We start from the raw sequence: 12,913 nt of genomic DNA, 5'->3' as shown, positions 1-12,913 counted from the left end.
TTTCCATTTGTAGCGAATCGTTATTCCACAAGCAGATTCTCTGTATACGCCCAAAGGGCAATAACTCAATTTTTTAAAAGTTTTAAAAGTCCATTATTTCTAGAGAACCAAAAAAAGATAGTAAACACAGACTGCTCTTGCTTATTCGCATCTACTGACAACTTGCCCAAATATCTATTTACTAAATTATACATATGGAATACGCCATGACTTAAAATTTACCTCCAGTTATACCCATACTGTACTGCACCTACATCTTAACCCTCCTGTAATCTAAAATATACAGTGACTGGGAAAAATTCTTAGCTCAATTCCTTATACCTACTCACACTGTAACGTTATCCTGTACATAAGCTAACATATAAATAAAATTAAAAAATGTAAAAATCTAAAGATAAATGTCTTAATCAACACTTTCTCACAAGCCTGCTCACATAGTTGCTTCCACTGCATGAGTTTTTTTAGTAACAATGAAATAGCAATGTCCCTAAATCACTTTGAGGGGTGTAACTATTCATTAGATATATAACCTCTACAAACTAACCCTGTAACATTAACTAACCATGCGGGGTCGCAGAAATAACTGGATTAGGACCCAGGCGTGGAGCAAACCCTCTCAGAGCTGATGGACCCAGTAGATCTTCCCAGATCATCCGTCTAGGAGAAGGAAAACTCTGAAACTAAACCTAAAGGGAGGGAGGCCTCTCCAGTCTTGGATGACAACCTGGTGACTCAAACAAATTACCGGTCTGCAAACCTAAACTGCTTAAGAAGTAGATAGGCTCTGTCTATCACCCGGCTTCTATACTCCTTCTTTGCCTATTAGTCAGGCGCAGAGACGTTATCACAGTGATTTGACAAAAACACTCAGTGGTAGATCTTGTTTCTTGTCTAGGGTAATGAACGCCGTTTTTTCCACTCCTGACACATCCCACCCCTCAAAACTGGGCACTTGGAAGTGCTTGAGTACCACATATGCCTGTGCAATTAGATTGGGTTGACCTTCTTCTGATGGGTTGAGGGTACCGGATTGACAGTTCCTGGCTGCTGTTTCCGACTGGTAGTACAGTCGTAACTCTTTGGTAGCGCTTACAGCGGCTGCTCCATCAACAGTTGTATAATATCGGGATGTTTGTAGTGCCATGTCGCGCATGGAAAGGGACCCTGCACTCATCCCCGATGGGCTTTCCTGAGGCTACAATCCTAGTTGAAGAAAGGTCAGCTAATGGTCTACTTGTGTTGCATGTCTGATACTCTGCATAACCTTACCCCTCACCTAACTGAAACTCTTTAAAAACATGATGACAGTACAATCAAAAAATAAGCTTAAACCAGGCTTAGGGTCAAACAAATCCAACTTGCCTCCTCCCTTGACGCTTGCATTCACTAACATCCGTGAGCTTAGACCTAATTTAGCTGATGTCGAAGCATTTTTCCTAACAAATACCCCGGATATCTTAGTACTAAGTGAGACTGACCTACACTCCTCCATCCCCTCTAACTACTTTAACATGCCTGGATATCTCCCACTCTGCCGTAAGGACTCTGACAGACATATGCACGAACTTGGAGTCTACATTCATAACATCCTCCCCTTGACTAGAGAAACAAACCTAGAATCGGACAATCAAGCCTTTATGTGCTTTAGACTAAACATACTATATAACATTAGCTACTTTTATTTTCTCTACCACTTTCCCTCGACCCAGGACTGCACCATAATAAACAAAGTCTCTGACAACATAGACACAGAACTCTCCCTCGACACTAGTGCACAAGTACATGCATTTAGTGACTTTAATGTCCACCACAAAAACTGGCTTGGATTCTCTACTCACACAGATGCAGCGGGCAGCTCAACACATAGTTTTGCTATATCTCACTCCCTATCACAAATTGTTACGTTTCCAATCCGTTTTCCTGGCCAGCAAGAACAACATGCATCACTTCTAGATCTGTTTCTGACCACAGTTCCCGAGGATTGTATAACAAATGCTGACAGCCCACTCGGGAACGCTGATCATGCAGTGATAATGGTCGAAATCGCCCTAAACTCTAGACCAAAAACTAAAGAGCCAGTGCTCAAAACAACGAGATATTATAAAAAGGCTGACTGGGAAGCCATCAGAGATTTATCAGAAATGCTCCATGAGGAAATATTTTTTCTCTTCCTGCTGCACAGTGCGCAAATGAGACCACTGAATGGTTCAAAATGACAATTGAAGCATATGCTCCTATGCGGAAATTTTATAGCAAGCCCCACTCTCCCCAATTGTTTACTTCTACTTGCACAACTGCCATTGCTCCAAGGCAGCATGCATACCACAGATTTAACCGACATAAGTCCAGTTCAAACAAACAGAAGTATATAGAAGCTAGAAGTAACATTAAGAAAGAAATAGCAACAGCTAAGAGAGAATTTACGGAAACCACTAAAAAACGCATCGAAGCACAAAAATTAGGAACTCGTGACTTCTGGAAAATCTACAACAGTGTAGTAAATAATGGGCAATCAACAATTCCCCCACTAACCAACAATCACATTAATATGCTTGCCAGTTGGTTTGCCTCAAACTCCACACTGGACCCTTCCAAGCACCTCCTACCTGACTTTCCTTTGCAGACAGACGCCACGCTAGACGATCTAAAAATCACCCCTGATCAGGTGCATACTATCATAAAAAACCTTGACACTTCAAAAGCATGTTGACCCGATCTCATCCCAGCAGTGCTATTAAAAAAGTGCTCAGCCGAAGTAGCTCCAGTTCTCTCCAAAGTCTACAACAAATGTCTTAATGAATCTTGCTTTCCGGGCTGTTGGAAAACGGCTTCTGTTGTACCAGTATTCAAGAATTCTGGCGAAAGAACTAACCCATCAAATTATTGCCCCATTAGCCTCCTCCCACTTTTGCCTAAATATTTGAGACCTTAATTAACCGTGCTCTAGTCAATCACCTTACAGATGCTAAACTTCTGACTGACCAACAATATGGATTTAGACAAGCCCGTTCCACAGCAGACATCCTCACTGTAATCTCTGAATGTATATACCAGTCACTAGACAAAGCGGAGGAGGGTAGAGCAGTAGCTCTAGATATATCTAAGGCTTTTCACAGGGTATGGCATGAGGGTCTCCTCAGGAAAATTAGATTATACGGTATCACTAGTAGAATACTTAACATAATTAAATCCTTCTTAGATAAGAGAAAAATCCAGGTTGTCCTCAATGGTCGTACATCTAAACAGTATGATATAAATGCGGGAGTGCCTCAAGGGTCTATTCTTGGACCTCTATTGTTCCTATATTCATTAATGACCTCCCCAACAAAATTGCCTCTGAGATGGGTATATATGCTGATGACACCACACTCTATAACAGGCATGACAGGAAAACAAATGAACACATATCTAAAGAAATGGCAAAAACACTAGAGGATGACCTCCAATCTGTAGTGGAATGGGGAAAAAATGAATGGTCACATTCATTGCTGCCAAGACTAAACTAGTTTCCTTCAATAATTACAAGAAACCTTCTCTGCCACCAATAGCAATGGCCAGTGACTCTTTATCTGAGAGTACATCTTTCAAACTGCTTGGCCTAATGTTCACAGGAAACATGAGTTGGAACAATTACATTGAAAGCATTGCCAGGGCCATTGTGAAGAAGGTAGGCTTTCTCTACCGTGCTAGAAAACTACTAACACCCGAAAGTATCCTGTACCTCTATAAGGCAACCATTCGCCCATGTATGGAGCATTGCTGTTACATTTGGGCTGGTGCATCTACTACTAGTCTCTCGCTCCTAGACAAGGTTCAAAAGAGAGTCGCCAATCTGATAGGCCTTGAACTGGCATCTAAGCTTCAGCCTCTGTCCCATCGACGAAATGTTGCATTCCTCTGCCTATTCTACAACTATTTTAATGGTGAATGCTCTGACGAACTGCAGATACTTGTGCCCCCACGACGTAGACACCGTCAACAAACCCGACAGGCAGCTAAATCCCACCCCTACACAGTAGAGATCCCTAGATGTAAAAGATCTTTCTATTCCAGTAGTTTCTTCCCCAGAACCGCTAGACTGTGGAATTCCATTCCAGGTCCCTGCTTCCTCAACTGTACTGACATGCAGAAGTTCAAGTGTAACGTGAACCGACATCTTGCTGCCCAAATTCCAACATAGTACCCTAGTAGTTGTTGCCCCTGATAGTAGCCCCCTACACCAAAGTGTGCCTTGTTTGGGGTGAAAATGTAATAAAAAAAAAAAATTTTTTAAAAAGGTCCAAAAATGAGTGCCCACTAGAAGGCAATTGTTAGGCTGAATCCCTTGTATACAAAGCTATCATCTACAAACATGTCTGACACATACATTAGAATGATGCAAAGTTTATTATAATAAGGACTTTATTCACATAAATTAATTTTAATTTTAAATTTTAAGTTAATATAAATTTTAATTTTAATTTTGATTTTAAATTTAATAAATTTGTCCAATTAGATTTTAGAATTAAATTTCGAGAAATATAATAAAGATTTATATAAGATAAGTTTCTTCGGGTTAGGTTTGAAAGAAATTTACACTTTACCCATATTAAATAAGGCAGTTGAAGGAGAATATAAACATGTGTTCTGATTAAAAAACGACATTATTTTTGCACCCAACCAAAGAGAAGGAAAATAAAGTTAAATAAAAATAAAAATGATTATTATCTATTCGAATTAACCTTCTGGCCTTTACAAAGTTATCGCCATTAAACCAGTTTAGAAATTGAGTTTGGATAAAACCAATTCCGTTTAAGAAAGGAAAAACATTTTAAATTAATGAATTTAATAAACAATATTTTTCAAAAGTGACGCGATAAATAGAAAATTAATAAATAACAGAAACATTAATGTTCTACTTTTTATTGTTATTTTTATTTTGTTTTCTTTTAGCGTCCAAAATTATTAAACGGACAATTCTTTAAATTTTATCATTTAAAATTTAAAGTTGTTTAAAAAAGACGAGATTTTCATGAGATCTTGTAACATATGTGTATGTTTCCAATTTGGGTTATAAAACAGCTGAAGAGAGCTTGATATAGGGATCTAAAACAGTCCCCTATTATCAGGTTTGAAACCGAGGGTACCGATGACTTATCTCATCTAAACTTTCTGCAGCTATGTGTAACACAAAAGATATTTAAACCAACCATGATTAACACCTACACGGACTACTATCAGCGGAGGATTTTATACCTCCAACACGAAAGATGATTTTAAAAAATGTCAAATCTCAGGAAGAGTTGATATCGTTTATAAGTCGAAAACTTGTTTATTCTTCAAGATAAATAAATACTTCATTGTTTAGTAAAACTCAAACACATCGTTATTTGGTTTTCTAATTTCTATAATATAATATAATATATAATGAGCATGGGGGAGTGGTTGTGTGTAGAGTTATTACTGCATTTTGTGCGCAGCCAATACTAGTTGCTCAAAATCTGCTCACTGTATCTTTTGTTGGAGTGCTTGTAATTTAGCGGTGTTCCTATTTACAATGCCTCCCCACGGGACAGAGTTAGACACCAGGGTCGTTTTTTTAATGTGGAGAAAAGGAACAAAAATAAAAATTGTCTCAGTCGTGAAGGATTTCTCCTCCACTGACAGAGAACAAGAAATTGAAGTGTATATCTGAAGAACAGATATTACACTTTGATCTTGACCCGAAGGCCAAGAATTGTGCTAATTTAGCGGTGTTTCATGTCTAAATAATGTCTCCGTTTTCAAATCATATAATTGCAAGTTGCTGATTAAAATATCGAAACAGAGTTAAGGGATCCTACAATTATTATTATTATTATTTTTTTTTATATATATATATATATATATATATATATATATATATATATATATATATATATATATATATATATATTTCCCTAATTAATTTTCAGAAGTTGTAGGGTATTGAGATATGGTTCTAATATTATTTCTGACATTGATAATCTATGTCCACAAACCCTATCTCTTAACCTGATTGATGTATATAGACCATGTTACTTCTCGGTTTCCCATTGTATATAGTTTTGCATGGTATATCACAGTGATAGTAAGACAATTGTTTTGTAAATGGCATTCATTCGGTTTTGGCAATTACAGTTATTTGTGATTTCATCATTATTGATATCAATAATTGCCGGATAAGCAACGGATGATTAACTTGGAAGACTATGTGTGTCTTCCGTCACACAACAAAGATTGGTGTTTATATTGGAACGAAGTGGATTCGTAATTATTTTTTTGTGAATTTCAAGAAAGAGCGGAATATAAGTAACAAAGTCTAAAAAATCAACATATCCGGCAGCATCTCGGCTCAACTTCTTCATCACCTGCAAAACAAAACAGATGGAAACCAGTTTTCGGTAATATTTGTTATAAGGCGAACAGTTTACACAAAAGCTTCTAAAAATAAGATGCAATCATATCATGCGATAAAAGATCAATGACAATTACTTTCTAAGTTCAAACACAAAATTTGTTTCGCTGTGGTCTTGTAAGGGCCTAGATGAAAAAAAAATACAACTTTATATTTAGAGGATAAGGTGCTTCTAGCAGCTTTTGTGCAGTTATGACAGCAGTACTTAATCCTAAGGCTCTTATAGAAGTAGAGAATTGAATCTGCCGTGAGATATGTACTGGAGCGGTAGAACGATCCCACCATTTTTCCAGCGACCTTGGCAACAGATTTGATGTACGTTTTCCATTTCAGATCAGGAGTAAAGCTCAGGCCCAGAAGCTTGTCAAAACATGAAGCCTCCCCAAGACTACAGCCATTCATTTCGATTGATGCCAGATGGGGTCAGAGCGTTGATGTTAAGAAAGAAAGAAGCTTGGTTTTAGATGCATTTAAATAAACCAGCCACCTCTTTTCCCATTGCATGACATGCTCAAGATCAGAGGAAAGAGAGAGAGAGAGAGAGAGAGAGAGAGAGAGAGAGAGAGAGAGAGAAATCTTAGTCATTTACAGCCTTTAAAGTGTTGCCATAGACGGTAGTGTCTTCAGCATAAATGTCTACGAATGATCTTAGGATATGATTTGATAGATCATTTATGTAGATCAAGAAGAGAGTTGAGCCCAGGATGGACCCTTGAGGAATTCCAGCGTTAGTACTGTAAGCTTCTGATGTCTGTCCATCAACCACTACTCTTATAAACATATCAGAGAGAAATGATTTAATATTTGAGAATACATTTCCAGGTATACCATAGCTGGAGATCTTGTAGAGTAGACTTTTATGTTATATCCTATTAAAGGCCTTTGATATGTCAAGAGCAATTGCCCTGGAAACGAAACTCCCATCGAGAGATTCACTAATTCTATGAGATATAACTGTTAGCACATCTGCTGTAGATCTAGCAGAACGGAAACCATATTGCATGTCACTGGGGAGGTTATTTTTACTGAGATGGTTAACTACTTCTCACTATGCACAGAAGACAAATTGGTCTGTACTGAAAGGGAGATGCCCGATCACCTGAATTTTTAAATACGGGGCATAACTTGAATTAAGGTTTTTGATTAGCTTGGCAATATCAGTTACAGATATTTGTATTTCGCATAGCATGTGTTCAGATGCAAAACAAAATACAGGGTGGGGAGTTAATGGCCGTGATCGCATAGGGTAAAATTAGCTGCAAAGTTCTTGGCAAAAGTTTGGGTTTGTCTAATACTGCCGAGATTACCTACCATCCATTGATGATGGTTAGGATAGTGCACTCTTTTGTTCAGGACCCTGTTTGTTATTTGACAAATATATCAGAGCCAACTCTCTATTAAATATTATATTGTACCTAATGTATAGCAGTGATTTAAAATGTTTATAAATGACTTGAATGGCAGCAGCTAGAATCGAAACCAAAGCATTTATCACCATCTTAAGTTATACCAGTTCATGCTCAGCATGCAGTATATACATTTTTTTTTTTTTTATTGTTTGTTTGCAAAATTTTGATTTCGGTTTCGCTTCTAGCTAATGGCACCCAAGTCCCGCTTTTTTTTTATTTTTTATTTAACCATATTTTACGACCAGGTAATGCCGGGCGTCCTCCCAGGCTAGTTATATATAAGATACAAATGTCTAGTTTCCCAGATAGGAAGCACAGATAGTACAAAGATCGGGTTCATTCAAATTTCTCCAATACTTGTTAAAAGAATCATTAACAAACATGAATTGACCGCAATTGATACTGCATTTGCATACTTCAAATAGTTTGTCATTTCTCTTTTTCTCTTTCAGTTTTTAGGTTCGTCCTCTTTCCCCTTTTTTCACAGAACTCATCATTACGCTACCATAAAACTTCCACTTGCGATAAACATGTATCACTGCTTCCACACTTCCATATATATTTAAAACTGTCTTCTCGATGCACATGTGTCGCAGTGACAGTAGATGTGACTGTCTTTATGTACAACAATTTATTTTAAATAGCAAGCAGTTGTAAATATTAAAATCAAAGAAGCGGACAAAAGTGTTCTTAACAACATAAATATATAGATATATCTTTGCAGTCATCTACATACAGTCCTGTTTCGTTGTATCACAACTCATCAGTACGGTTAGACAAGAGCCTCTCCCAAGCGAGGTTTGAACCATCGCGTTGACAGTCAGCAGTTCTATCATCGACCCGCCAGAGCGGCGCTTGCAAATAACCACCACGAATGTCTATTTTAAACAAACATTTGTCCACCACTTTTATAGTGCTCAAACCGTTTGTTTACAAACAAACAGCGAGCCTCGCATTTTTCAGCCAATTAAGTAGCGGGTGAGACTATTTACGACAGTGCTATACCTAAAGAGGGCGGGGGCTAAAATATATTTGAAGTCATCCACATACAGTCATGTTTCGTTGTATCACAACTCATCATATATATATATATATATATATATATATATATATATATATATATACATATATATATATATATATATGGTTCAATTCTTGGATTAGGATAGGTGCTAGTCTAGCCACACTGATGAGTTGTGATACATATATATATATCTATATATACACATATATATATATGTATATATGTATATATACATATATATATACATATATATACATATATACATATATATATACATATATATATATATATACATATATATATACATATATACATATATATATATATACATATATACATATATACATATACATATATATATATATATACATATATATATGGAAGAAATGGCTGAACAGATTTATTTTATTATTGAAGTTATCAAGCCCCCAATGTAGAAGGGGATAAGGCTTTATTTTACAGACAACTAAAAGAATGACTCTTCAAAAACGATTAAAACAAACTCCTCGAAAAGAATAATTAAAATCAGCTGTGTATCTTTTTATGAAGATTAAAATCAAGATAAAATTTTCTAAACCGTATGTTTAAGAAACCTCATTATGATTTTGCTTAAAATCCATTACATCATTTCGATTCGAAAGCATAGCTGAAATGTAAGGCTTAAGCTTAAGGAGATTAAGAAAAATTAAAATTCAAGGAATTTTGCTTAATTGGAGTCTAATGATTATGGATAAAATTCAATACAAATTTCAAATATTGTGGGGTTTTTTTTATAATACCGTCCTAATATGCAAACAAATAGCAATATACTTTATTTTGGGTGAAAATTTTGGGGTTGAATAATTTGGGGTGAATAATTTAGGAGTTGAATAATTTGGGGTTAAATAATTTGGGGTGAATAATTTAGGGGTTGGATAATTTGGGGTTGGGATCGTAAGGTGAAATCGCTGTATGGTGGGACCTAAACAAAGTTTTATACAGTACATATTAATAAATTAGTGAGAAAATACACTACGTTATATAATACGCATATATATAATCAAATAATATTACAAATAACACCGTAAGCCGGGGCAAATACCGTAACCAAGGGTACGAAAAATATCCTATTTCACATAGTAACCTGAAAAGCCGTATCCAAGATGTTCTAACATATATATATATATATATATATATATATATATATATATATATATATATATATATATATATATATATATAGTCTTTGAAGTTTTTAACCTTTAAAACTATACAAAAAATATTTTTTATCATTCGTTAGAAAACCATTTAGTCAGTAAGTCAGTTAATCACTTGCAATCATTGCATCAACTCGCTCTCGAAGTTACTATAACACCAATAATTTATTTTTCAAGGGATCATCAGTTGTTTACCATGAAACACTGTTTCGGGTATTTAATATATATATATATATATATATATATATATATATATATATATATGTATATATATATATATATGTGTGTGTGTGTGTGTGTGTGTGTGTGTGTGTGTGTGTGTGTGTGTGTGTGTGTGCGTCAGTGATTTATTTTGATCTTCGTTTTGTTGTTTCGTATATAATACGATTCTAAAATGGTGAATATTCGTTTTAACTTACAAGAGCGGCATCTGCTGGATTTAGCCCACCGGCGGCAAGTTCAAAGGAAAGGTTTGTAACTGTAGTTAAATCCCCGGGTAACAAATCGTCAGTCTTTAATAAATTGAATAATTCCTGGCGGGGGTTTAATCAAATAAAGAGAGAAAAGAAAAGAATTAAATAAGTATTTAAAAAATCTCTTGAATCTCTTTATACACACACACAAACACACACACACACATATATGTTATATATATATATATATATATATATATATATATATATATATATATATATATAGATATATATATATATATAGATATATATATATATATATATGTTCATTTAACGTTTTATTGCTCCTCTTTACTGTGTTGAGCTTTTACGATGCTGATTACCTTTGCTTTGTTTAAGATATATTTATTTTACTAGTTTAAATATATATATATATATATATATATATATATATATATATATATATATATATATATTTATTATTTTATCATATAGTTTTTTGAAACAAAGTCTCCTCATCAGCAAAAATATTGGGTGGGGGATCTATAAACTACATTTACCATCCAAATGAATGCATTGACGATGATACATACGACTTTTAGAAGACGAATAATTAAAAGATACATCTACCTTACTTAAAAATGCTAGGTTTATTTTGGGTGTCTTTAGAAAAAAAACCCACCCAATATCTTTGCTGATGAGGAGACTTTGTTTCAAAAAACTATATGATAAAATTATTGTCCAAGACTCAATCTCTGTCACAATAAAAACATCGTTTCCGAAACGATCGTACAATTTATTGATTTTGTTTGTTCTTCCTTATGAAACCGATTTTTAATTTTTAATTTTAATTATAAATTATCAATCATCTTACTTAATATTAAAATAGCTCTGGGATATATATGCCTATCGAGCTTATTATATGTCTACATTACAACGAGCACTGTTTTCTTTTCTTTTATTTTAATTGTATTAATGAATGTACTAATACATTAAAATATACTCTGCTCTTTAGACTCTTGTTCTAATCTCCTAAATATATATATATATATATATATATATATATATATATATATATATATATATATATATATATATATATATATATATATATATATATATGAAAGGAGTTGTGTTTGAAGGCTATATCAATACGATTCGTAAGAAACACCGTGGGCACGAGTTTTCTGTGTTTTTTTTTTTTACTTGGAGGTCACCACTTATCAAGGCCCCAAGGTCACTAGATCATAAGGGCGATAATGAAGTAATCGTTAACGGTGTAAATTGAGTGGAATTTGATTATTTATGAGGATGACTTAACGGGAACTTGTTTACATTAGATTTGAAGGCTACGTTGTTGTATTTTGCAGGGAAGCATGCCAGCGAAACAGCGTTCCAAAAGCGGGCAATTCTGGGAAAGAAGCTTTTTGTATGGAATCTGCGTTTACATTTTAGCATAGATAGAGAGTGGGGAAAATCATATATAGTGGTTTTGGCTAGTCGAGTGTTTTTTGTGAAAGTTTGGCAAGGCAGAACCATAGATTGGAGCAGGCGGGCACTTACCATGAAAAACACGATAAAGAAACCTGAAGGACACCAGCGTTAATACAGCGAGTTTCTGATTTCTGCCAATCAACGACTACTCTTAGAAGCCTATCAGAGAGAAAGGATTTTATAACTGAGAGGACATTCCCAGCTATTCCATAGCTGGCGATCTTGTGAAGTAAACTTTTATGCAACACTCTATCAAAAGCCTTTGATATGTCAAGAGCTATTGCTCCAGAGATAAAGCCTCCATCGAGCAGTTCGCTAATCCTATGTGATATAACAGTTAGTATATTCGATGTAGATCTAGCAGAACAGAAATCATACTGTATATCACTGAGCATATTATTTTTGCCGAGGTGGTCAATCTGTTTATCACCGCTTCCAGAAACTTATGATGCACATGAGACTGGTTGGTTTGTACTGAGAGGGGGAGAATCAATCCCCGGAATGTTTAAATACAGGGCAAACTAATGAAGTTTTCTAATGTATTGGGAAGCATTTCTCTTTAAGGCAACGTTTAAACAATTTTGAAAGTATGGGGAACGACAACAGTAGAATAAATTTTCAATAAATTTCAATTTAGAAAATATTATAGTAACAGGCAACTATCAGGCCGTCCCCGAACTTCAAGAACACCTCAACAAAAATGTTAGGGAAAAAAATCAAGTGAAAACCAAGAAGATCGATGAGACAAATGGCAAAGAAGCACAAACGTCACCAAGAACTATGTGAAGAATATATCGAAGTGGCCTACAGATGTCATCCAATAAGCTCCAAAAGCGACAGCTTCTCTCTGAACACACAATGAAACTCGCCAGAAGTCGACTCTTGTTAAACCGTATCAGAGAAGGCACGTTCATTAACATCATCTCCAGAGATGAAAAGTTATTCTTACTGCAACAGTTCCA

The 12,913-nt window shown here is 35.1% G+C and overlaps 1 protein-coding gene across 1 annotated transcript in view; it reads right to left on the bottom strand.

Annotated features, from left to right (window-relative positions):
- Positions 1-5,867: 5,867 nt before the first annotated feature.
- LOC145243819 (uncharacterized) overlaps positions 5,868-12,913 on the bottom strand; it is a 117,831-nt gene continuing 110,785 nt past the window's right edge. Inside the window, exons 23-24 of the mRNA XM_080106847.1 lie at positions 10,464-10,577; positions 5,868-6,368 (exon numbers count right to left, since the gene is read on the bottom strand). Of these exons, the coding sequence (XP_079962973.1) occupies positions 6,195-6,368; positions 10,464-10,577 (288 nt within the window). The 3' untranslated portion in view covers positions 5,868-6,194. The remainder of the gene's footprint in view (positions 6,369-10,463; positions 10,578-12,913) is intronic.

Source organism: Euprymna scolopes, chromosome 22 (assembly GCF_053919585.1).
Source record: "Euprymna scolopes isolate OS-2025 chromosome 22, ASM5391958v1, whole genome shotgun sequence".
Classification (NCBI taxonomy): domain Eukaryota; kingdom Metazoa; phylum Mollusca; class Cephalopoda; order Sepiida; family Sepiolidae; genus Euprymna; species Euprymna scolopes.
This window is presented reverse-complemented; position numbering and strand designations above follow the sequence as displayed.